Here is a 27,194-nt window from a genome sequence, read left to right on the forward strand (position 1 = left end):
GAATCACCATATGATTCAGCAATTGCACTACTGTGTATAAACTCGCAAAAAAATGGAATCAACCTAAGTGGCCATCAACAAATGACTGGATAAAAATGTGACATATATACACACTAAAATAGTATTTAGTCATTTTTTTTTTAATTCTATAATTTAAAACAGCATGGATGAACTCAGAGGACATTATGTTAAGTAAGAAAGACTAGGAAAAGAAAAACAAATACTAAATGATCTCACATATGTACAGAATCTAAAAAAATTGATCTCATAGAATTGGGGGATAGAATAGTGCTTACCAGAGGCACGGGTAGCTAGTGCAGAGTGGGGTGGGGAGATGTTGGCCAAAGGCTATATTAGTTAAAGTTAAGAAGGAGGACTAAGTTCAAGAGATCCATTGTATAGTACAGTAAGTTCAAGTGATCCATTGTATAAGCACAATATATTGTATGAGGGGGACCGTAAAAAATGAAATTGTTTTTTTGGCGGGCCGGCCCCTTGTTGTATAGTCTCCCCCACTAGGTGAGTGTTCTAGGAACCCACTGGCATCATGTACAAGCTAGCATTGTTGTGAGAGGCTGCATTCTGCTTCAGTGAATTTTTTTTGAGAGATTCTTTTGGTGTGTTTGCCCGTTTCATGATGGGTGATTTGTGAGCACACCTGCCCACACCATGCTGAGTGTTCAGTAGTTTTTGGCCAAAAATGGCATGACTCCTGTGTCCCCACCTCTGTATTTACCCAACCGCATCCTGAGCGACCTTTTGTGTCCCCAGGTTAAAAAAAGGCCTCAAAGGGAAAAGTTTTGCTGATGTGGAATACGTGAAACAAAAAACGGCAGAAGCACTTAAAGGGCATCAAAATTAACGAGTTCAAAAACTGTTTTGAGCAGTGAAAAAAGCCTATTGATAAGTGTATTGCATCCAAAAGAGAATACTTTGAAGGTTAAACATGTAAGAATAAATACACAATTTTTTATAAATAACTTCTCCTTTGGGAGGGTGCCCCAACATATTTGTGAAAAATGTAGTAAATGTAAGTGTTCATATCACAAAAATAATTAAATGAATTGCTAATTAGCTAGATTTATCATTGCACAATGTATATTCAAAATATCATACTGTACATGATAAATACATAAGATTTTATTTGTCAATTTTTTAAATTGTGGTAAGGCATAAGGGGAATAAATTTATACATACTGTATAAGTATTGACGTTTAACCACACAAAAAGTTGATTATTAAATATTAGCTAAATTAATATATATGAACGCCCTGACCTGAGGTTCAAGATAAATTTACTTCTCACAGGAAAGGGGATAAATTGGAAAGGGTCATATACAGTGTAAATGCGTTAGTAGTGTTAATGTTTTTCTTTAGCTATGGGTGTTTGATTTTTTATTATTAAACTGTACCATGTATTTTATAAGTCTCTCATACATTTAATATATATCATAACAAAATAACTAAAATAATTCCAAATGTGCCGCAATCCCAGCATTTTGGGAGGCCATGGCAGGAGGATCAATGTGTTCAAGACCACCCTGGGCAATACGGCAAGATACCAACACATCAACAAAAAAAAAAAATCAGCTGGGCAGGAGGATAGCTTGAGCCCAGGAGTTCAAGGGTGCAATGAATTATGATTGTGCCACTATACTCCAGCATAAGTGACAAAGCAAGACTGTCTTCAAAAGAAAAAAAAAAATGAATAATAAGAAAAGAAAATACGTAAAATAAAAGTGTGATACTATGAGGTAAAGGATTAATCTTACTCAAGTGAGGTGTGACCTTTCCCCTTAGGTCCTGTGAGGTACTCCCTAAACCCTAGGAATGTCCTTCCTGTTGGAAGTGTCTTTGTTCATGTGGGGCTATAAGACCACAGCAGATATTCTGTACTAACAACATGCTTTATGGTGGGACTTTGGGCCACACATTATCAGCTCCATCTCTAGAGGGGCTGGAAACTAAGGTCCATAATGAGGTGGTTCAGTCAAGACCAAGTTCCCAAAAAAACCTCTGAACACAAGGCTCAGGTGAGCTTCCATGTTGCTAAGACTTTCTATTGTTATATATTATTGCCTAGATGTTAGTATTGCCTATAATTCCACTGGGAAAAGAAAATAGGAAAGTTACTGCTTGAAACTCTCCAGGACTCAGACCATTCACTTTTTCCTTTAACTGATTTTAATCTACCATTTTGCTGTAATTAAACCATAACCATAAGTAAAACAGCTTCAGTGTGTTCTGTAAGTCCTTTTAACAAATTATCAAAACTGAGAGTGATCTTGGGGAGCTCTAGGCTTGCAACTAGTATCAGAAATGAAGATGGTACTATGGACCCCCTAACTTTACAGATTAAAAACTGCATGATTTCACTTACACAATTATGCAAGTAAATCATAAGATGCACATACAAACAGATAATATACATAATAACAAATAAAGTAATATAAATAATAAATGCAAGAAAAGACACCATGTCAATAGTAGAATTTGCTTTGCAGATGGAGATAAAAGTCTTTTATTTTTGCCTATATTTGTCATTTGCTCAATACTTTCAGGTATTATTCTATAATTAAAGTAGCACATACTATTAAACACATATTTATAAAGATCAGACTAGGGTTTTTATAGTTTATGAATAATTTTGTTTGAAAGGTATTTTCTATAAAAACCAAGTGCAAAAAATTTACAGAAGTGTTGAGATGACCTAATGTCTAACAGGCAAATCAAAAGACAAATATACATCTTATTTTGTGAATACTTGAAAGTTACTGAGAATACAAGATAATCAAGTAAAGTCTCCCAAAGACCAATTCAAATGAATCTTTTTACTAACATATATCTTATCCTTCAGAAGATGGCTATACAGATCCCAGAAAGAAGCTTTGGGTACAGTTAAATAGTATAAAATGTGCAGATTTTAGAACCAGTTATGCTTCTTTTGTATGAGGAAATTTACAAATATTTAAACCTTTACAATAGATTGTAGATTCCAAAATTCCTCCTTTTACAGCTCTAACAGCCAATGAAAACAAATTTGATAAAATGCATGAATTTTATAAAACTTCTGAGCCTTCTCTCGATCCAAAAAAAGCTCTAAATTCTATCCTTAATGATTAGCCCAGAGTCTGATCAAAAAGTGAACTTATGACCTCAAAATAAAAGAAAATCAAAACCACCTTTAAATAAATGGGTAAATAAATGAGTGGCTTTAAAATCCTTTCCTCAAAATTCTTTAGAATATTTCAATTAAGAGAAAGCTATAAGATGTTATCTAGTACAGACCCCAAATGTCTCTTTAATAAACTCTAGAAGCAGATCTATTTTAGTGTCAATATTCTACTGACCACTGTTTTACTTCAGTTTATCTCATTCAAAAACGGTTCTCATTAACTAAGACTCCATTTAGAATTCTGAATCTCAAAACTCTTAATTTCATACACAAAAACCAACTGTGAATCAAACGACAATTATAGTAGACTATAGGCTGCTCATGCTTCTTAAAGCATAAATCATAATACTTGCTACAATCAGAGAAGTCAAGTATAATCCTAAAATGGATTATAACATAATATGATATGGCATAAATTATCTTTGATCTTATAATTTAAACATGTTCCTCATTTAAATGAATGGGATATATATCCTTTAGCTAAAGCAAACAAAACAAACAGAATCCTTCTCCAGGATAATAATGTCACTTTCTTATCTGTAAACAGGAATAGATATACATTATATCTATTGGCTATTTTCAAAATGAGCAACCTCATTCAAGTCACTTGATTGCTATACCAACCAGCTTCCCTACCTATCCTATCAATGCTAATACTTACCTGACATGGCTATAATAAAGATTAAAGGGACAAATACCGAACTAGCACACAAAAGTAATTAGTATCTATTAACTTTTTCAATTAAATTTTAAATCCTATTTTAGCATGTGTCCTATAATGTACATAAAAAAATAACTGTCAAAAAGTTAATTATTCAACCCTGAGATAGACATTTAGGCTAACTTATTGTGCCTGACTCATACAGGAAAAATTCTATTTAACAATTTATTTCTTCAAGAACCATATCAAGTTCGTTTAAAGTAAAGGCTGGTAATTTTTTTTTTTTTTCTTGAGTTGGAGTCTCACTCTGTCGCCCAGACTGGAGTGCAGTGGCCGCTCCCGGCAACCACAGCCTCGCCTGCTGGGCTCCGGTAATCCTTCCGCCTCAGCCTTCCAAGCAACTGGAACTACAGGCGCGCACTACCACGCCTGGCTTATTTTTTTTTATTTATTGTGGAAACGAGGTCTCGCCAAGTTGCCCAGGCAGGTCTCGAACCCACAGGCTCAGGCAATCTACTCACCTCAGCCTCCCAAAGGCGCAGGATTACAGGCTGAGCCACCGAGCCCGGCTAGGGCTGGTAATTTGTAATGTAGGTCATGGACATTTTCAAAACAAAATCATCTCTTTTAGATCACAGAGTACAGAACTTTTTGACATGATCTAAGTTAATGATACAGTGCTTTGAATTGAGACAAAGTTCTTTCAGAGGGTAAAATTCCCTGACATATATGCATCATGTGAGAAAAAAAAAATCTCAGGTGAAAGCATACCCAAAAAGTTATTTCCAGTTAAGACCACATGTTCATCACACATCAGAAAGGCAAGGCTCTGTTAATGATGATCCTTGTATCCAGATGACGGATACTACTCTGACTCCCATTCTGGGGCCAGAGAAAAAGGAACCACTGGATCTTCTCTCATTACCAGTTAAATGCTTCGACACTAAAGTGACATCACTTTTACTCCATCCTTATTGGCCCAAGTATGTCACTCCTAACTTAAAAGGGTCAGGGATGTGCAAACAACTGTGCTCAGAAATAGAGAACTAAATACTGGCTGACAGCACCAATGCCTCCATGCTATCCAACATTGTAGAAAGGCATAGGCTTCTGCCATGGTGACTATGAAGGCAAGGTTCCAAAACATTCACAAAAGAAATGCCAACTCTATCTTTTGGACATACTGCTTCTAACACAACTCCCTCTTTAATCGATAGCATGAACTTTTATCCTCTCACTGGAGAATTGCTTTGTTCCAATACTTACTAAAAGCTGACCTGAGGCATATAGTACTTGAGAGATAGACTAAGAACCATGTTAACTCTTCATTGCTTTGGAGTCTCTACATCATTTATATCCCTCTAGCATCACTGGAAAGTAATATATACAGATCATGCTATCTATGCTCCAAGCAAAACTAGCTTTGATACAGTTAAAAAGCAGAAACGAGTCAGGAATAAAAACTGTTTGCCCTCTTCTCTTACAATAATTCAGCCAGAAAGACAATTCAATACTGAGTATTTAGTTTCTACAATAGTAATTAAATCTAAGATATGTCCAGTAAGAACTTTTGAACTGTTCAGATGGAATAATTGAATTCATTTACCCATCTTCCTTACTTTATCAATATTCTAACCTCTTCCATGCATGATAAAGGACCACAAATAATAGAGACTCAGAATTATAAATAAACTAGCATCCTACCAATTTATTTCAAAACATAATTTCATTACCTAAGTCTCTTAAATATTTTTACACTTAAAAAAGACTTTAAAGGATAGTTCTCTTTTCACTTATGGTAGATAGGGTTTCACTCTAAATTTTTTATATATTTTTTCTAATATGCATTTATCTTGTGAAATATTTAATCCCATAATTTGCTTAAAGAGTTACTTTTAAATTTGTCATGCAAATACTAATAAAATTAAAACAACATAAAATCGAAAATCATAAAGAAAATGAAATCATTTTTTAAAAAAACACCTCCAGTGTTCTCTGATAACTTAATAGCATTGAAAAATGATACTTACAAAGGTTCTGGGCAATTTTAGAATCTAGAAACTTAAGTTCCTTAATTCTTTTCTTAATACCTTTCTTCTCTTCAAAATCTTCCTCTTCTCGTCTCTCTATGAAACCAAAAACAAATACATGTCAGAGGCAGTAAGCTATTCAAGTACAAAAGAGCAGGAAGTAAACTTTCTATCATCAAACAAGCAAAAAAAGATACAGATTTTCTAAATCACACAGTTACAAAAATAGTAACAGTTAAAAGCTATTTCAGATAGGTACTGATGATCTTTATGCTAAAAAAGAATTACTAAGAGTAAATATTTGAAGTTCTAAAAAAAAAGATAAAAAATAAAACTTATGTACAAATAACAGAAGCCAATACCACTAAGTAAAAAAATATCTGCAGTTAGCTCATTTGAATAGTAGGCAGGACACAATTATAAAAATTAATATACATGCACACAAGGTGAATTAAGAAGATAACTCTAACAGTGCTAATAAAAAACACATTTATGTTTAATATACTATACCATGATTATTTAGAAATGTATCTCATAAAAAACTGAAAGAGTTGTGCTTATATATTTTTGAATGTTGTACCATCCACGCATCCTTGGAATAAATTCCACTTGATCATGGTATATTATCTTTTCTGATGTGCTGTGACATTCAGTTTGATAGCATTTTGCTGAGGATTTTTGCATCTAAGTTTGTCGGGGATACTGGCCTGAAGTTTTCTTTTTTGTTGTGTCTTTGTCAGGTCTTGGTAATGTCTAGGGCAATGTTGGCCTTACAGAATGAGTTAGAAAGAAGTCCCTCCTTTTCATATTTTTGGAATAATTTAAGAAGAATTGGTGTTAGATCTGCTTTAAAAGTTTGGTAGAATTCAACATTGAAGTCACTCAGTCCTGGGCTTTTCTTTCATGGAAGGCTCTTTACTATTGATTCAACTTCAATACTATTTGATGGTCTCTTCAGGCTGTCTATTCTTCCTGATTCAATCTTGGTGGATTATATGGGTCCAGGAATTTGTCCATGTACTCTAGGTTTTCCAGTATGTAGGCATATAGTTTTTCATCAACTGTGCTATCAGTTGTAATGTTTCTCAATTCTGCTTTTACTTATTTGGCTTTTCTCTTTTTTCCTAAATATTTGTAGATTTTATCTTTTCAAAAAGCCAAATTCCTTTTTATTTGATCTTGTGTGTTTGTCTCTATTTCATTTAGTTTTGCTCTGATCTTTATTGTTTCTTTCCTTCTGCTGATTTTGTTTGGTTTGTTTTCTTGCTTTTCTAATTCCTTGAGGTACATAAGTAGGTTATTTGAAATCCTTCTTCTTTTGATTTAGACATTCTTTGCTATAAACTTCCTTCTTACTATTACTTTTTCTATATTCCATAGGTTTTGTATGTTTATATTTCTACTTTCATTTGTTTCAGAATATTTTTTTAATTTCCTTCTTAATTTCTTCACTGACCTATTGGTCATTCAGCAACATGTTGCTTAATTTCCATGTATCTATATAGTTTCCAAAGTTCCTAATTGCTATTGATTTCTAGTTTCCTCCAACTGGGGCTAAAAGACACATCACATGTTTTCAATTTTTTTTAACGTGTTGAGACTTATTTTGTGGCCTAACACGTACTGAAGAGAAAGAATGTGCATTCTGCAGTCATTGGAAACTATGTTCTATAAATGCCTATTAGATCCATTTGGTCCACAGTGCAGTTTAAGTTCGATATTTCTTTGATAATTTTCTGTATAGATATCTGTCCAGTATTGTGAGATGTTGAAGTACTCCAATTAATATTGTACTGGGGTCTATCTCTTTCGATTTAATAGCCTTTGCTTTATTGACCTAGGTGTGGTAGTGTTAAGTGAACATATTTATAATTCTTATATCCTCTTGCCGAATTGGTTCCTTTATCATTATATAATGAACTTCTTGTCTCTTTTTATGGTTTTTGACATAAAGTCTATTTTGCCTGATATAAGTATAGCTATCCCTGCATACTTTTGTTTTCCATTTGTGTAGAATATTTTTTCCATTCCTTCATTTTAAGTCTATGTGTGTCTTTAGATTTAAAGAAGATTCTTATAGGCAGCATATAGTTCGGTGATGTTTCTTCATCCATTCAGTCTACATCTTTTCATTGGAGACTTTAAATTTATAATCGAGGTTATTATTAATGGGTGAACACTTATTTCTGCCATTTAGTTCATTGCTTTTGTATATCCTTTTGCTTTTCTTTCTCTTTTATTATTTTTGCAATTTGTAGTATTTCTGCTGAAATAACATTAGATTCTTTTCTCTTTCTCATTTGTGTATCTGCTTTACAGACAGTTTTAACATTTTCATATGTTTTGCTGATTGTATATATCTTTCTTTCACTTCCAGATGCAGGACTCCTTTAAGCATTTCTTATAGGGCTGCTGTAATGGTGATTAACTGCCTCAGTTTTGCTTGCATGGAAAGATTGAATTTTCACCATATTTCTGAAGAATAAATTTGCTGGTTATAGCATTCTTGACTGCCAGTTTTTTTGTTCAGTTTTTTTAATGTATCATCCAATTATCTTCTGGCCTGCAAGGCTTCAGCTGAGAAATCGGCTTAGTCTGATGAGTCTTGCTCAAATATAACTTAATGCTTTCCTCTTGCTGTTTCTAGAATTCTCTTGTTGTCTTTGACTTTTGACATTGTGAATATAATATGCCTTGAAGAGTACATTTGGAGTTAAATCTATTTGAATCTTTGAGCTTTCTGTTTCTGGATGCCTATTATCTCCTAACACTTGTGAGACATTTTCAATTATTATTTCACTAAATAGGTTTTTTATGCCTTCCCCCATTTCTTCTCCTTCCAGCACTCTCAAAATACAAATATTTGTTCACTTAATGGTGTTCTATGTGTCATGTATACTTTCTTCCCTTTATGTCTGTCTGGATTATTTCAAAAGTCCTGTCTTTAAATTCAGAATATTGTTCTTCTGCTCAGTGTAGTTTGTTGTTAAAGTTCTTCACTGTATTTTTTTAGTCATGGAATTCTTCAGTTTCAGAATATTTGGCTCTTTTTTATGAGATCTACCTCTTCACTGAATTTCTCATTCTGATCATGAATTGTTTTTTATTTCTTTGTATTGTTTGTTTTTCTTTAATCTTGCTGAGTTTCCTTAAGATCAGTGTTTTGAATTTATTGTGTTCCCCTGGAGGTATCACATTCCCTTTCTTTTTAATTTTTCTTGTATGCCTACATTGAAATCTGAAAATCTACTTTAACAATCATTCTTCTGATTCTATGGAGTAGCTTTCCTAAGTTCAGACTTTTTCCTGTAGATATACCTACAGTGTAAAGTGGATGAAACTTTGGCTCTGTGAAGTATCAGTAGTGCGTTCCCCATATGATTTCCTCACCTATAATCACTAGTGTTGTCAGAGATTACCTCAATGGCTTAGGAGATGCAGGGTGGTACCTGGGGTGCCTGCATAGGTGATGACAGTAGCAGTAATGGCCCAGAGGGGCTGGTCCCTAGTTTCCCAGGTAGCATATGTGTGTGTACAGTGGCCTTACTACTCGAGGTGGCCCGGTCATTGTTGGATAAAATTAGGATCTTGATGGGAAAGACTAGTGGGCCAAAGTATTTAGTTATACATATGCAAATAAATCACTAATAACTTTAAAAAGCACACAGAGTCTGGGTGCGGTGGCTCATGTCTATAATCCCAACACTTTGGGAGACCACAGCAGCAAGATTGCTTGAGCCTAGGAGTTCACAATCAGCCTGGGCAACATAGTAAAGTCCATTTCTACAAAAAAAAATGAAAAATCTAGCCAGGCATGTGCACATGTAGACCAGCTACTCAGGAGGCTAAGATGGAAGGATCGCCTGAGTCCAGGAGGTTGAGGCTGCAGTGAGCCATGATCATACATGCCACTAAACTCCAGTCTGGGTGACAGAGTGAGACTCAACTCAAAAATAAACACACAAAAGGCACACAGAACTGACAACTGTTTGTAAAAATCTTCATATGTGTAAGATGGCACATGTGACACATGCTAATTACATTTCTATATCAGAAAGAAGTACAAGTTGAGCATCCCTAATCCAAAAACCCAAAATCCAAAACTTTGAGCACCAAGGTGACACTCAGGCCATGCTGAAAGAAGATGGTCATTTGAGAATTTTAGATTTTAGAGTTTTGGATTAAGAATGCTCAACTGAGCTGGGCACAGCGGCTCAAGTCTGTAATTCCAGCACTTTGGAAAGCCAAGGTGAGAGGATTGTCTGAGCCCCCAGGTTCAAGACCAGTCTGGGAAACTTGGTGAGACCTCATCTCTACAATAAATAAAAAAATTAGCCGGGTGTGGTAGCACACACCTGTAGTTCAGGCTAATTGGAAGGCTGAGGCAAAAGGATCACTTGAGTCCAGTAGGTCGACACTGGGGTGGCCATGAGCATGCCACTGCACTCCAGCATGGAAGATGGAATGAGACTCCGACTCAAAGAAAAAAAAAAAAAACAGAATGCTCAACTGGTAAGTATTATGCAAATATTTTTTTAAAAAATCCAATATCCAAAACAGATCTAGTACTAAGAATTTCAAATAAGGAACACTCAATCTGTACATTATAATTACATGTTTTGGTACATAGTGTGAGGTAAGGATCAAATTTTTCATTTTTCAAAACTTTTATTATTTCTTATCATTTTAATCAATTTTTCCACTTTTCCAAACATTTATTAATTATGTCTTATTTTATAAATAATCAGATTTCTTAAATGATTGTAGGTTGACATTTTCATCCTATATATAGTATCTGTATATACTTAGGTCTATTTTTATGAGCTTCTAATTCTGCTCCATTATTCTCTGAGCTACTCTTATGCAACTATCACCTCGTTTTAAGTACAATAGATTTATGATATACTTTATTCATTGGCTGTTCAAATTATTTCTCCCCATTTCTAAATTTTCTTCTCTTTTCTCATTTATTTTTCCACATGAACTCTAAAAGGTCTGAAAATAAAATCGATTTAAGTTGGATTTGAATTGCAAGGCAACCTTGAACTGTAGAGAGATGTGACATCCTAACAATTTTCAAACTTCCCAATAATGAACATGTCATGTGTCTATAATTATTCTACTTAGCACAGTATTCTTATATACAGCCTGTTTATTTATTATAGTGTTAGGTGTCCTGAGAACACCTAAATCGTACACTTAGGTTCTGTGTAGTAACTTTGCTTAATTTTGCATGCATGTTTTATAATTGGCCACTTATTCTGTATTTCATTCAAATAAGAAATATTATTAAGCAACAACAAAAAGGGACTATGCTAGGCAATGTAGATACAATACTAGACAAGACAGAGCCATCCTTGACCTCACAGAACTTAACGTTCAATAAAAGTGAATGTAAAATCAGTGTTTTATTACAATACATACATGTACTGGCAATATTTTGGTAAGAACATTTGGCAATATTTTGGTAAGAACTATAGGAAAATGAGAACGCATACCCTAACCATATTTGGCAAAGATTGACTTTATGGGATAAATACCATCTAAGCAAAAGTTTAAAGGAAAAAGGAGTTAGCCAGGTGAGAAGGTGAGGAGTTGAGGCAAAAGACACAGATAGGAAGAGTGTTTGAAAGTGTAAAGATGCAAGAACTTATAAGGCACAAAAAGAAGTGAGGAAAAGAAGAGCAGAAAATATTAAGTGGAAATAAATGCCACTGAAAATGAATCAGACACCAGATCATGCAAGACCTTTTAGCCAAATTAAGAAGTCTGGATTTTATTCTTGGAGTAATGAGGAGCTGTTGAAGATTTAAGCATGTGAGGGACATCAAGAGAATTGTATTTTATGAAAAATTTAGGCTAAAGAAGGTGGACTAAGAGAGTGGCAAAAATAATGATATTAATAGAAGGGCTAGGCAGAAAAAAATTAAAGTAATTCAAATAGGACTAAATGGTACTCTCTCATCAAGAGCAACAGCAACAGGCATGGAGAAAATGGATGAGTTTCAAAGTAGAAATACAGTGGGGAGCAGGCTAATTATTGACTCAGCCCATATCTGTCTCTTGAATTCCAGACTTGACTATCCAACTGCTTTCTCTCAACATCTCTACTTAGATTTTCATTGGGCACCTCTACTTAGCATGTTCAAAACCAAACTCCTGAACCTCCACATCTGTTCTTCCAATTGTTATCCTCATCTCAGAAAAATAGGAATGCTCACTACAGTTGCTCAAGTCAAAAAGCTTGGATTTTGCTACGTTTCTCTCAAGCATATCCACTAATGAATCTAGTAAATATCTAATTCCAAAATAGTTGATTGTTCTCTTCTTCTGTCATCATTTCTAACCTGAACCACAGCTACTTTCTAACTAGTTGCCCCGCTTCCATGCTTGAACAGCTGCAGTCTGTTTACCACAATCCAGCAGAATTCTGTTGCCAAAGCCTTCCCTTATTGCCTTCATAGAAAGCAGAACCTTCACCTAGTATTCCCTATCACCATTGCTCCGTCTTTTTTCTCCTCCAAAGCACTTACTCCTTACATATCTATCATACATTTGATATGGTACTTATTCCTCTGTTAGAGAGGTAAAACCCTTAGAGGATGAAACTTTGATCAACACTAAATTCTTAGAACCTGAAACATAGCAGGTGCCCAATAAGTATATTTTAAATGAACATCCACAGGCCACTTGTGTGTGTGTGTGTGTGTGTGTGTGTGTATGAATCTACAGAGTAAAGGAGAAAAAAGGAGTTAGTTGGGCTTAACTAACCAGGTAGATGATGATGGTGCTGTCTACTTAATTCATCAACAAATGAAAAACAGGTTTGGTCTACTCCTGTTTTAAACATGTTTTGTTTGAGAAGCTCTTGTACATTCAGATATAGATGAGGCAGATATGTACAAGAGGCAGTTGGATGTACAAATATGAAAGAGAAATTTAGAATGGAGACACCGAACAGGCACCAGTCCTCATAGTCCATTAACTATCACAAGTTTTCTAGGAACCACATAATGACACTTTCATCTCTGTATCTCCAATATTTAAATGTTTTTCTGGTATTATTATATTGATTACAATTGTCAGATGAAAGATAATACATTATGTGAGTGGGGTTCCCTTCTTTAATCTGACTAAATGACAAGGCTCTATTTTAATTTGGAAAATGTATATATTTTGTTATCTTTATTTCCAAAAGAAAAGCAGACTGTAATTTTTACAGTAGTTTATTTTTCTCACCACCATCAGTATCCTTTTACAGTCTAAAACATTTTCTAATTTACCTAAAGAAAAAAAAATCAATGATACACATAACCCTAATTTTAACTACATTTACTGAACACTGATTAGGCACTGCACTGAATGCTTTCTGTCTCAGGTTCTTATAAAATTCTCACTACAGTCATACTACTGCTACTATCATCGTCATCACAATGAAAAAAATGCTATAAATAATCTTAAGCAACACATCTTACAAAAGAATGAAGAAGATCACTTGACTGTGACTCCAATATTCTTTTCACTATGTAGTATGTTAGGTATAATAGTTTTAAAAAGAAAAAAAGTTTACAAGCAAACCTCACCATTTCAACCTCTAATAACACACGGATGCAATTTTAGCCAATTCTGCCTTTTTTAAATAAAATGACAAATTAGATTCCTACTGAATTTAGTGTATCAGCATATTCACAGTCCTGAGTACATAACCAATAAATTTATGATTTTCCCTATTTTCTCTGCTACCACAGTTAAAGGACTGTTGGGAAGAGATGGAACTGCAATAGTGAGAATATGAACAAAAAGATAGGAAGAAGCAGGATTTTCAAAGAGAGAAAACAACAGGAATCAAGAGAGCAAGAGAGAATCAAGCTTATGTGAATATGACACCAGAGAGTGAGTCTACTATCCCAGAACACTAATTTGGAAAAATCTTTCAAATTGGGAAAAAATTTAAAAATTTATTAAAAATGCAACCAGATAATTGGCTGGCTCAAATCAGTAAAAAACCAGCAAAACTGTTTTATGTAAAGGCCACTAATAAAGGAGCATCTAAATGTTGACAGCAATAAGAAGGAGGCAGGAAAGAGGAATGTGAATAAAGGAAGACATTTAGTAAGAATGAAGTTTTTATACAAAACACAATTCCAGATACCCATACTGACAATGTTTCTGTGAAATAGTCACATGTCACAAGAGAGGGCAGGATACTTCTGAAGGAAAGGTAGGGTCTGCTTCACAGCCCCCCATGTACTTGCCACAAAAGCTCATCAAGAATCAGATGGCTCGTCTATGACACAAGGACACTGCCCTCCAAGAGTAGCTGTGAAAATGATATGTGATAATTACCCTCATGTAACCCCCTCCCCGCCCAGTGTGACAGAGAAGTAAAGGACAGAATCAGAGTCATAAGTACAACTTGGCTTCCGAGAGCAGAGCACAGAGTACACTCAATCCTACCTACTAGTGGAGCCGCTCTTCTAAAGTCAGTACAAAATACAGTTACAGGGAAAGACTAGATTTTCTCAAGTGTAGCATGAAACTCTGAATCATAAAGTCAGATTATTAGTGCCATCTATACTTGTGATCTAGCTTTTTTGCCATTAGAGGTCTGTGTTTAATCTTACTTCCTAGAGATGCTGTGTAAGGTTCCATTTATCCAAGAGAAGATTAATGCTGTTCAAAAACTGTTCTGATCACTAACATAGCATATGCTTCATTTTATAAGGGTTTTATGTCAGAATGAAGTCAAAGATGGCAAAATTTTCTATGTTGCTGAGAGCTATGAACTAAAAAAGTCTTTTTAAATTACATTTTCACTTTATTCTTTTTCTATTTTCAAATTTTCAAAAATAGCAAAACTATATAAAGAATCTCTTTTTAAAAATTTTTCTCATACTAAATTTTCTATTAAAAATCATAGTTCCAGGGTACATGGTTATACAACTTATTCCAGTTCATTTTCCATATGCTAGATTGATTAAAAACACGACATTTTTTGGAGTAAGATCCCATATAAATTTTATCATACCTACTATTGCAAAAAAAAAAGCTAGACTATATTGTTCTAAATGTATATGTAGTTAGCAAAGACACAAAAGGTAATAAATTGTTTCTCTTCCCATAATTGAGTATTTTATATCAGGAAATGTGATCAGTAACTGTTTATTCTATTTTTCTTGGTGCTCCCTGGTTAAATGTATCTATGACAATATGTATTTAAAATATTAAGCATTTGAAATTTTTTTCTAGTAATGCTTTATCACATATATTTTTACATTTTACATGATAATGCTTGTAATAAATTACCCTTCGTTAATTAGGTTATAATTACACTAGCCTTGAAAGGATAAAAAGAGGAATATCTGATTTTATATATCCAAGCATTCTTCTCTATGACACTAAGAGAATCCAATAAATTCAACTCAATTCACAGAAATAAACTAAGCATAAATAATTTACATAGGAAATGAAAAATATGAGGCCCTACAGTCTTCAAATGGAGTGAAGAGGGTGGAGACATGAGTTATTTGCATGATTGCTGTTATTTTTCTTCTTTGCTTTCTAACTACTGAGATTCTTAGAGGCTAGCAAACAGTATCAAATTTTATAAGATGCAAATTTTAGAAGCAGAACAGCCCTCCAATACAAAGGTCAATATCCTCATTCTGTAGGTGAAGAAACCTGCTGAAGGTCACACAAAACTTGGCTGTGACCAGATCCAGATCTGCACTGACCATCACACAGCACATCCAGAGCAGCCTCTGAGATAGGGGATCTGCATCAGGAAAGCAGTCTGCAATGAAGCACATTACAAAAGGCAGTTCCCCAAGTTCTGCATTTATACATAATGCAAACCTACCCTTGCTGCACATGTTCACAAGGACGGTGATCAGGAAGCTGAATAACCTGAACACAAACAGCAAGGTTTAAAGCTTTGGGAAACACTATACATTTGACCTTTGACCAAGGTATGTTTGAGCTGGGCAGGTCCACTTACAGCGAAAATTTTTTCAATAAATGCAGTCAGTCCTCCATATTGGTGGGTTCTACATGTGCAACCAAATGCAGATTGAAAATACAGTATTTGGGGGAAGTAGAACCTGCAGACACAGAAGGCCAACTGCAGGTCAGACAGGACTGACCCTGGACTTGAAAAAGCATGGATTTCGGTCTCCGTGAGCGTCCTGAAACCAATCCCCTACTGATACCAAAGGATTATAATAGTACGAAAGGGAAGGTCAAGAATTTACCCATCACTACCTATCAAATAGTGGATAAATTTGGAAAGGGTTAACTTATTCAACTATACAGTATGAACAGAATGCACCTGAGAGTCGTAAGGATCAGAATTTTAGAACAGGCAAATGTTTGAGAAAGGAAAAATAATTTCGGAGAATTAACACTATTGATGTGATAAGACAATACTGTTTCAAAGATTTAGGTAGCTCAAAAGGCAGAAAATATGAAATACGGGGGGGAAAAGTGAAAAAATCTGAAAATGTTTTGTAAGTTGGCAATACACTCATGGCAAAATATCAAAGTAAATGCTTTGGTATTGAAAACCATAATTGTATAAATCACTTTAGTCATATCTGATCTGTCAAACCAAGTTTTAATATTTCTTGGCGCATAAATAAATGTCTATGTATATAGCTACATAGAAAATAATCAGGGAGAAACAGATAGGCTATTTTCCTATTCAAATATTAATATATGACTGCCATAACTAATCAGAGTATTTTACTAGCACAAAGAAATCTGTTTGACAATTCAAGGGTAAGAATTATATAATATATAGGAAGAGTGCTTGAAACACTGAATACATTTTTGTGGAATAGATTATTTCAACTGTAGCAATCATCAAAAATGTAGCAGATAATGCATATTTCTCTTTATATGACATTCTATTTTAGTAGACAATGTCACAAAGTAAATAGTCTGGAAGGTCTTTCCTCTGCAACTCAAGTCCTATGTGATCAGAAACAAGAAATTCACTATTTAAAAAACCCTTGGGGTATATCTAGATTTTTTAAAGCATCATTATGTGTACAAAATAATTATTAAAGCATTAGAAAATATTCTATTAAAAATTACAATGTACATCTCAAAATAATAATGATTTTTACAAAGTTGACCTAAAAAATGTTTCCCCTACACTTGCCTGGCAGAGGAGATACCATGATCACAAAGAATGCTTCCTCTATCTCTCTGTAACCATACAAAATTTTAAAAATCAAAATATTTTATAAAAACTGCTTAAGCTGGGCTCGGTGGCTCAGCCTGTAATCCTGCGCCTTTGGGAGGCTGAGGTGAGTGGATTGCCTGAGACTGCGGCTTCGAGACCAGTCTGGGCAGCGAGACCTCATCTCTACAATAAATCAAAAAATCAGCCGGGCGTGGTAGTGCATGCCTGTATTTCCAGCTACTTGGAAGGCTGAGGCGGAAGGATCGCCAGAGCCCAGCAGGTCAAGGCTGCGGTGGCCGGGAGCGGCCACTGCACTCTAGTCTGGGAGTCTGGGCGACAGTGTGAGACTCCAACTCAAAAAATCAAAAATTAAAAATAAATAAATAAATAATTTTTTTTTTAAACTGCTTAATTGTAAAGGACCTTCTCAATTATAGAAATTAGCAACTTTGCTTACCTCGAAAGTACTACCCTCACTACTAAAAAAACCACTTTCTTGAGGTCCAATTGTGTGTAATCACTCCCTCATAACTAAAGATTTAAATAGCAGAAAGAAAAAAGTTCAAATAAAATATTAACATCTTTCAAATTCACACATTAAACAACTTTTTAAACGTGCAACTGCGCACTGGGGAGAAAAATAACCCTTGTGAAAGTTAAGCCTATTTATCAGATATAACTTGGTGTTAATTGTGTTAGTTACACACTGAGATGAGCTTTGATTGAGGAAACTTCTCATAAAAACATCGCTAATTTTTTTTTATTATGTTATCTTCAAAATCTTTCCAATATTAGGAATCTTTGTAGTACCTGCCCCGTGAATTCTTCTGGAATGTTGGTGTTTCTCAATCATGGAATAATGCATGTGCATTCATTAAAAAATAACTTTTCCATTATTGTTACTACCAGTACATACTTTTTCCATATATTATCTGATATCAAAAAGTAGAAATATAGTCCTGCTAAAAGAAATTACAAAGAAGACTCTGAAAGTTAATGTATGACATACTAATGCATCCACAAGAGAATAAAAAAGAGGAGGAAAAATCCATTATAAAAATAATGAGAGCTAAGTATACATTCCTAATTTAAAAGAAGGATTAAATCCAAATATGGAACCACGTAGTTCAGGATATCTAGCATGCTAGATGGGAAAAGGATTAATAGCCAATGTATTAATATTTGTATATACAGTGTGAGGCAACTTGAGACTAGAAAAAAGTACGATGTTATATTAACCAACAGATAAAAAGCAACGCCATATTTTATCATGAGTAGACCATCCCTGGTGTGTCACAGAGTGGGGAAACATAACACATGGCTTCATCAGAACAGCCAGAGTGATTATCCAAAACCTGATAGAAGAAATGTGATCAGACACAAATGACCATTATTCCAAAATACTGGAAAATAATCTTACTGATAATAAAATTGCCAGGCATAAGAGGCAGAATTTTACGATAAACTTACTTCTAATCGATGACAGCATGCTTGTAAGTTCTGGGATCCTATATTTGTCCAAAAACCTAATCAGGGTGTGAAGTACTGCATACATTTAAAATTAATATGATAATATTTATTTAATATTATAACTAATATTAATATTTAACTAATTAATATAATAACTAATTAATATTAGTTGTCTAATATTAATATGACTTGTCCCACCTGTGGCTTAGAAAAAGGTTTTAAATATCATTTCTGATCAGAACATGCTTTATTGAGTGGGGTATGGTGTGTGTGAGGCTGGGTAAGATGAAGACAAGAAGAGATGATAGCCAGGTATTTGTTCAATTGAACTCAACTTTTTATTATCCAGACTTTCTGATAAGTAGTTACCCCATCCCTCTGCTTTTATGTTCTCATTTTTGATAGCTCGGGTGGGAATTCAAGTCATTTCCTAAATTTCTCATTTATTGAATCTTTATACCTCTATGTTCTAGATAGTTCAGGTGGTGTTACACATCATTCTGGTCTCCAACTAATCTAGCTAACTGAAGCTCCACAATTTACCTGATCTGTTTTCTAGAATCAACTATTCTGTGCTAATGTCTGTTTCCACAATCACCTGAGTTTGGGATTTTCTTATTAATCTGGGCTTCTGAAATTTGTATGTCTATGCAATATTACCTTCTAACTTGATCTTGGGCTTTTTAAGATCTACTCATCCATTTAAAATGCCTGTCTTATGATTGGATTCTTAACACTGCACCATGTACCTGAATTCCAAATGTTCCATCCAAACAGTGGCATATATGCCTCCCCACTACAAAGAAGTTAGTTAAAGGAGGGTTAGCAGGATTCTTGCTGTACTCTGACTGGGAAATGATGTTTTATAGAAATGGTCTTTCTATGGGAGAGTGGAAAACGGCAAGTTGGTATTTAATAGCTACAGAGTGTTGACTGGAGATGGAAAGTTTGGAGAAGGGTGGTGGTGATGGTTACACAATAGTGTTAATGCCACAGAACTATGCTTCAGTATCATCAAATTGTAAATTTTTGGTATGTATAGTTAACCAGATTTTTAAAAGATAGAAAAATAATGTCTTTATAAGGCTTGATTTCAAATAACTCTATTAATAATGTTAATCTGACCTCTTAATTTGAAAATGTATGTAGGAATGAGGATAGTCAATGCTTTGCTTTTTAAAATGAAGAACAAAAAATTAAATTACTGCAAAATTATCAAATCTGATGAAACTGAGAGCACTTAAATTGCATGTGTTTTTCCCAAGAGCTGCTCAGAGGCAGAGTTGAAGCTTCTTCCCAGCACACCTCAGACTGCATTGCTCGATTGTTTATGAGGCACCATAAATGATGCTGCTACAAAAAATCCTTCCTCCCCGCTTCTCACCTAAGTTACCTCTCCAAATTAGATGAAGATTTTCACTCTTGGGCAATCCAGGGTTATAAGAACATAATCACATTTCTATTTTCTTGAATACTGAGCTCACAGATTTCTAAGATTATGGTGGCCCATGTCAACTACTCTGTCATTAAAGACATATAGTGAGGAAGCAAGGGTAGACTTTTAGATGAAAGGAAGGCACACACCAACAAGTCAATGCAGAACAGAAGATAAAATACTAAACAGAACACAGACTTAACAGCTAGGAATACCTATCAATTGGACGCTCTGGCTCATGTCAAATTTCTAACCACTAAAATGTTTTCTTAAGTCATATTCATATTATAAAGACTATTCTATTTTACTTCATATTGGAAACATCAAACCCATATTTCAAGTTTTCCTGAATTTTTGAAAGATTCAAATTCTTTCAGCCCTAATTAAAATGGACAGCAGAAAAATCATCTAACAAAAAATCTCATTATACAATAAGAAAACAAACCTGTGAAGAGGCTAAGTGCCTAGCAAATAGATGTGACAACTCTGACCCCCGTTCCTGTGCCTATTCTATGTGGGTCATGTAGAGCCTATCTAGCCCATCAGTGGAACTGCAAACGTGATGACAACATGAGAACTAAAGGGAATTAAAGGCAGAATAACTACGATCCATTCCACCCTGCAGAGAAAATGGAGCCAGATAATGACTGGAGAGTACTATTTTTCTTTCCCGAAATTTGCCCCCAGCCTTGCCATTTCAGGATCAGTGGCATTTATTTCTTCTGAAAAAAGATAAACCTTAGAACAAGAGATCATTTCTCAGCAATGAGAATAAATAAAATTAGATTTCTGTTAATATCTACAGTGAGGCAAGAGTCTTGAAATCTATGTGGTTCAATTGCAAGAGCTGAGTACTTACAGAAAAAAAAAATGTTAATGCGATCACAAAACATTCCTTTAAGTAGAGCAGGGTCCTGCTGTAAGCAGTGGATAGAAAGGATGCAGCATGTGAGCAAAGGACAGAGTCTCAAATCTGAGGCAGACACAAAAGCCCTTCTGGGGACAAGGAAGAATTTACAGAGCAGCAGAGGGACAGAACTGGAATTTAGACACAACTCTAGAGAGTGCATGCCCTTCTTGCTCCCCTACGGGAGAAGGCTAGGGAACAAAGGTCTTGGGAGTGGCAGAGACCAAATAGAGACTAGAGACCCCAGAGCAGAGAGAATGTCTGGCCTTTCACAGGAAGACTATCTCCCAATGGCCTTGACCAACACAAGGCAAACTCTAGATGACTAGAATGGCAGTGGCACATTTAGACAGCGGCATGCCTGTGAGCTCTTGCTTGGTAAATGATTAACGGGGAATGTGCAAGTGCTAAAAGGACATACCATTTCCAGGAATATTGGCTACTCCACATGAGATTTTTCAAATAATGACTGAGAAATTCACACTAGATATAAATTCCCCAACAAATCTACTAGGGAAAAAAAATCTATATTAACAGATGTATTTCCCATTTCAAGGAATAAGGCAGTTGGAAGGACTGCACAGAAAATCTACTTCTTCCCAATATGTACACAAAAATGCCCAAGGGGAATATAACACATAATTGATGCATTTCTACCGATCTATATAATACTTCATCTTAATCTCAAACTATCAAATTCCAAGTCGTATCCCCACACTTAGCCCTCTTGCTTCATTACTTGAATACTCATGATGCTTTCTCAGCTTTTCACAAGCTGCTCTTCTAAGCCTGAGGAAGAGCTACTCAGCTTTTCACGTCATCAATTACTTCCAACCTCACACTTGAGCAAACGTTCTTCAGGATAATCATTACACAGATTTCCTTCATTACAAATGAGTGTCCCTTTTGATCACAGGCACCATTTGGAATAATAAACTATCAAACAGATTGCTTTCTGAATGAAGTTTACTGAATTGATGGAACCCAGTGTATGCAATATACTTGACAAAAATTTCTTTCACTTTGGAAAGTTAAGGTCATTTCTAAGCTGAAACTGCTTAAAACTGAAACAAATGACTCACAGTCTTGTTAAAATGTTTTAGATTAATTTACATTGTCTAAGGCAAAGTCACCTTTTTGTTTTCTAGTTAAACAATACACATATAAAATATATAAGAATTTTTTAAAAACTAAACATACTGATTCCAGCTAATTGCCATATTATTCTAGATTAGTTCTCTGTAAAAAAGAACTCATCCCTCTGGAGGGAGGGAACCCCCAAAGCACTACAGGCATTAAAGGCTCTTAAAATATGTGCTGCTTGGGGCACATGTGAAAAAAAAACACACACAAAAACTTAATTTTTAAAAATTCATTGTAAAATAATTCAAACAATATAAAAGTACAATTAAAAAGTGAAGATACCCTTATATGACTGCAAATATTCCCCAAACAAAATTACCAAAACAATAGTTATGTTAACAAAAGCTATTACTGGTAGCCTTCTAAAAGGCTACATATATAATATAAATATATATGTATGACAGTTTATACACCCTACAAAGAGATAAAGATATATATATACAGATATACAACTTAGGGTTTTTCCCACTTTATGAGCTTGTACCTATACATTGTTTTGCAGTCTACTTGTTTCACAAAGCAATAAATCCTATATCATTGCCCATGTTCATACATCTAGAATAATCACATCCTATTTAACAGCTTCACAGTATATCTTCTAGTACCATAATTTAGTTATAATGCAAATAATTTAGCTACTTTCCTTACTGATGAGTATTTAAGTTGTTTCTAAACCTTTATCATCAAAATTATTACTACAGTGAACATCCCTGCATGTATATTTTTCCTTACATACATAAGCATTTGTTGAATTTACATTGGAGGGGGCATTTTATTTATTTTAAATTTTATTTGTTTTGTTTCTTTGAGTTGGGGTCTCACTCTGCCGCCAAGGCTGGAGTGCAGTGGTATGATCATGGCTCACCACAGCCTCAACCTCCTGAGCTCAAGCAATCTTCCCACTTCAGTCTCCCAAGTAGCTGAGACTACAGCATGTGCCCCAAGCAGCACATTTTTTTATTTTTTATAGATATGAGTTCTTGCCATGTTGCCTGGGCTGGTCTCAAACCCCTGGGCTCAAGCAATCCTCCCACATTGGCCTCCTAAAATGCTGAGATTACAGGCATGAGCCACTGTGTCCAGCTTCTTTTAAATATTAGAGTTGTAGGGTACATGTGAGAATCTACTAAATAATTGTTTATAGGTGAGGTTTCAGCTTCTAGAGAGCCCTCTTTCCCCTAGTAGTGGACGTGGTATACAATGTGTGGTTGTATGTCCCTTATCCCTGCCTCCCACTTTTATCAGTGTCCACTGTCTGTTGTTTCCATCATTGTGCTCATGTGTCCAGTGATCAGGGCCCACTTATGAGTGTGAAGACTTGGCATTCAGTTTTTTGTTTCTATGACAATTCACTTAAAAAGATAAGTCTCCAACTGCATCCACATTGCTGCAAAGGTCCTGACTTTGTTGTTCTTTATGGCTGTGCAGTATTCCATCATGTAGATATACCACATTTTCTTTATCCAGTCCACTTTTGATGGGCATCTGGGTTGGTTTCATGTTTTTGCTACTGTGAATAGTGCTGCAATGAACACACACATGCAAGTGTCTTTTTGGTAGAGCAAGTTATGTTCCTCTGGATATATTCCCAAAAGTGGGATAGCTGGAGCACATGGAAGCTCAACGTTTAGTTCTCTGAGCAAGCTCCATACTGTTTCCCACAAAAGTGGCACGAACTGACATTTCCACCAAAGTGTAGAAACATTCCCTTTTTTCTGCAGCATTGCCAACATCTATTGTTTTTTGACTTTTTAGTGATAGCCATCCTGACCCAGTGTGAGGCAAAATTCTCACTGTAGTTTTGACTTACTGCATCTTTTAATTGGGCCTAAGTAATAATCTCATTCTCTTTTAAGAAAAAAAATATGATCAATTTACCACTATTAGCACATTTCCTCTTCTACTGAGTCTGAATATAATGAGTTTTTTGGTTTTTTTGAGGTTGACTCTGGCTATTTATTTCTTAGTGTTATTGAAGATCAGCAATTTCAAAGAACCCTAGAATGTTAAGGTAGAAACAACTCCTGTTCTATGCATATGGACCAAGACTGGAGAAGTGACTTCTCCAAGGCCACACAGCCACCTGGTGGTGGATTCAAGACTAGACATCAGCTCTCAAGTCTAGGCTGCTCGGCTGTACCGCGCTCCATTTCCTGGAGGTCATCCTGGACCAGGAAGCCCTGTAGGACAACAACAGCAGTTGGAACTACAATATTTCTCTACAAAGACCTCCCTGAGGGCTCCCTTGTCATGATAAAGAAATCTTATGTCATATCATTCATTCATTCACCCACTCATTCACAAGTCACCGCGGCTCTCCACAGAAAGACAGAAAACCCAATCAGGGCCGGTTCTTAAAGAAATTCTACCGAAATTAGAAAAACAAGATATAAAGATATAGAACTATGCAATAATCGAATCATTTATATAAAGTTAAGAATATCATAGAGATCAAGCATATTTTTATATTTATCCTATTAGAAACCCAGTAAAAGTTTATAAAAAAGATAGTACATTTTTCTACGACTAAAGGATTTGAGGTCAATCAAGGAAAAAGAAAATGGATTACTTTGGAGGTTCAAAGAAGCAAAAGACAACATCTGGCAAGAGGGATCAGGACATCTCCGTGAATCAGAGACAGGATTAGAATGCATTCTTTTTCCCACTCCTCTGTGAAGAGTCATTTTCTAAATATAAGTAAATATATGCATTTATATACATATATACATACAAGGAAGCAAAATATAGTTCTGAAAAAGATTTCCATTGAATGTAGAAGAAAAGTTGACTAAAAAATAAACAAAATAAACAGTCATATTCCGCACCACGTAACTGAAGTCTAGGAATGCTGAGCCGGGCTCGGTGGCTCAGCCTGTAATCCCACGCTTTGGGAGACCGAGGTGAGTGGATTGCCTGAGCCTGAGGATTCGAGACTTGCCTGGACAACTTGGTGAGGTCTCATCTCTACAATAAATCAAAAATTATCCAGGTGTGGTAGCGCGTGCCTGTTGTTCCAGCTACTTGGAAGGCTGAGCGAAAGGATTGCTGGAGCCCAGCAGGTCGAGGCTGCAGTGGCCGGGAGCAGCCACTGCACTCCAGGTCTGGGTGACAGAGAGAGACTCCAACTCAAAAAAAAAAAGTCTAGGAATGCTTGTTTCAAAAACGTTCATTACACTTAAACTCCTAGTGTATCTCTGGGACACAAGACAAACCAAACCTCACAAGAAGCAGAACTATAAGGATCCAATTTGGAAAGAGGAATTGATAGATTTGACTTGTACCGCCATGCCTTGTGTACAACAGGATTTTTGATAGTTTGTTTAAATATGTATGCATGTATATATGTATGTATTTATGCATAGTTAAATTTAAAAACAACTATATTTAACATTAATATGTTCCAAGCAAGTTTTTTCTTGTGTTTTAAGAAAAGGGCTACAGTTTACACCTCATTTTAGAAAGGACAGAGGCAAAGCATCTGGAAAGAACTTGTCCTTAGCAAACCAATCCTTCCAGTCTCATGTCTGACCATTAGCCAGCCTGTGACTGCCCCAGTCCATCCTGCAGGCCAGCAACACCGTCATCATCACAGCCATAACTGTTGCCTAGGTAGCAGACATTTCAGGAGTATGCCCAACCTTCCTCTGTCCCTACACCACTTCTACAGCTGAAATGATCTTTTCCTGCCTCCCTTCTTCCAAAAACCATAGATTCATTCTTCTAAGCTATTCAAATGTTTCTCTGAAGCTTTTCCAAACAACCCAGGCCTGGAACCTCATCTCCAGTCCTTGATCTCCCTCACATAATATGCTCCAGTCATACTAAACTTCTAATGGATCCTAGATCACAGCATCTTCCCCACCTGATGACCTCCATGAGTAACTTCTCCAGATTAGCACCCATTTTCAGACCTTGCTCATAGGACATTCAAAAACTATGGTCATTTTCTTTGTCTCCCTATTTCCTCGTATTTTCTGTCTTCTCCATCAGATTACATTCTACACAAGGGCAAGAAGTATGCCTGTCTGGCTCAGCACTGTATCCCAGAAGCTGGGACAGTACCTTCCACAGTCAATATTATGTGCTGCTTGGCTGACTAGTTGGTCAGCTGGTTGTGAGGCTGGCTATGTGATCTGCCATGATTGACTCAACTGAAACCAGAGCCTGGTTGCTGATGGTAGATAGGCACAGTTCTAAAAAGTAGCTAGCCTTGCAGGAATACAATTTGTATATCCAATTTCACTCACAGACAAAAAGAAAAAAAATGCATACACACATAGGCACTAAGACTTAAGCACTTAATACAATAGGGATTACAGAGCTCTGAAGAGAAATAGTCCTTAAGCACAAAGCTGCTGTGCTAGCAGATAAGAAGGCCCTCTTCTGCAGAGGAATCTCAGTGTAAGAACCAGGGTCAACTGGTACAGGTAAGCATTCCTGTCCTATTCCCTTCAGAACTTAGGTCAGCTCACAAGGTATTTTCTATAATAATTATAAATTATTTTTATCAGGATAAAATAAAACCTATAAACTAAAATTGCAAAAGTAAGCTTCACATTTAAAACATGCTTATGAAGAAAAACACTTAGGCTTATTATTAAAAGCTTATGCATTTGGTTATAAGGAGCTATCCCCACAGGACATGCAAAAAATAATATTTGTCAATGATCAACAAATAACCCAAATATGTCAAATGCTATTTCTGTTGGCAAAGGTTTTAAGTCTAGTATGCTTAGCTCTCAAATTTTCTTTTTTTCTTTTTTTTTTTTGAGTCGGAGCCTCACTCTGTCACCCAGGCTGGAGGGCAGTGGCATGCTCCCGGCCATTGCAGCCTTGACCTGCTGGGCTCCGGGGATCCTTCGGCCTCAGTCTTCCAAGTAGCCGGAACTACAGGTGCATGCTACTACGTCCGGCTAGTTTTTGATTTATCGTAGATAAGGTTTCGCCAAGTTGCCCGGGTGGGTCTTGAACCCGTGGGCTCAGGCAATCCACTCACCTCAGCCTCACAAAGTACTGGGATTACAGGCTGAGCCACCAAGCCCGGCCAGCTCCCAAATTTTCATCTATGTGGATGAGAAAATGATAACTACAGATCCTACTAACTTTATAATCCTATGATTATTAAATAAACACCTCACTTTTTGTACTTGTTACTGTGCTCTTTATATCCTTTCAGCTAAAATAATTTA

The 27,194-nt window shown here is 35.6% G+C and overlaps 1 protein-coding gene across 5 annotated transcripts in view; it reads right to left on the reverse strand.

Annotated features, from left to right (window-relative positions):
• The window catches only part of DIAPH3 (diaphanous related formin 3), a 398,317-nt gene that overhangs the window by 129,984 nt on the left and 241,139 nt on the right, over window positions 1-27,194 (reverse strand). For all 5 annotated transcript variants that reach the window (XM_008059267.1, XM_008059270.1, XM_008059269.1 and 2 more), the window contains one exon: window positions 5,866-5,961. In XM_008059267.1, the coding sequence (XP_008057458.1) occupies window positions 5,866-5,961 (96 nt within the window). The remainder of the gene's footprint in view (window positions 1-5,865; window positions 5,962-27,194) is intronic.

This window comes from Carlito syrichta, unplaced genomic scaffold (genome assembly GCF_000164805.1).
Source record: "Carlito syrichta isolate Samal-C Ts95f unplaced genomic scaffold, Tarsius_syrichta-2.0.1 Scaffold303985, whole genome shotgun sequence".
NCBI classification, from domain to species: Eukaryota; Metazoa; Chordata; class Mammalia; order Primates; family Tarsiidae; genus Carlito; species Carlito syrichta.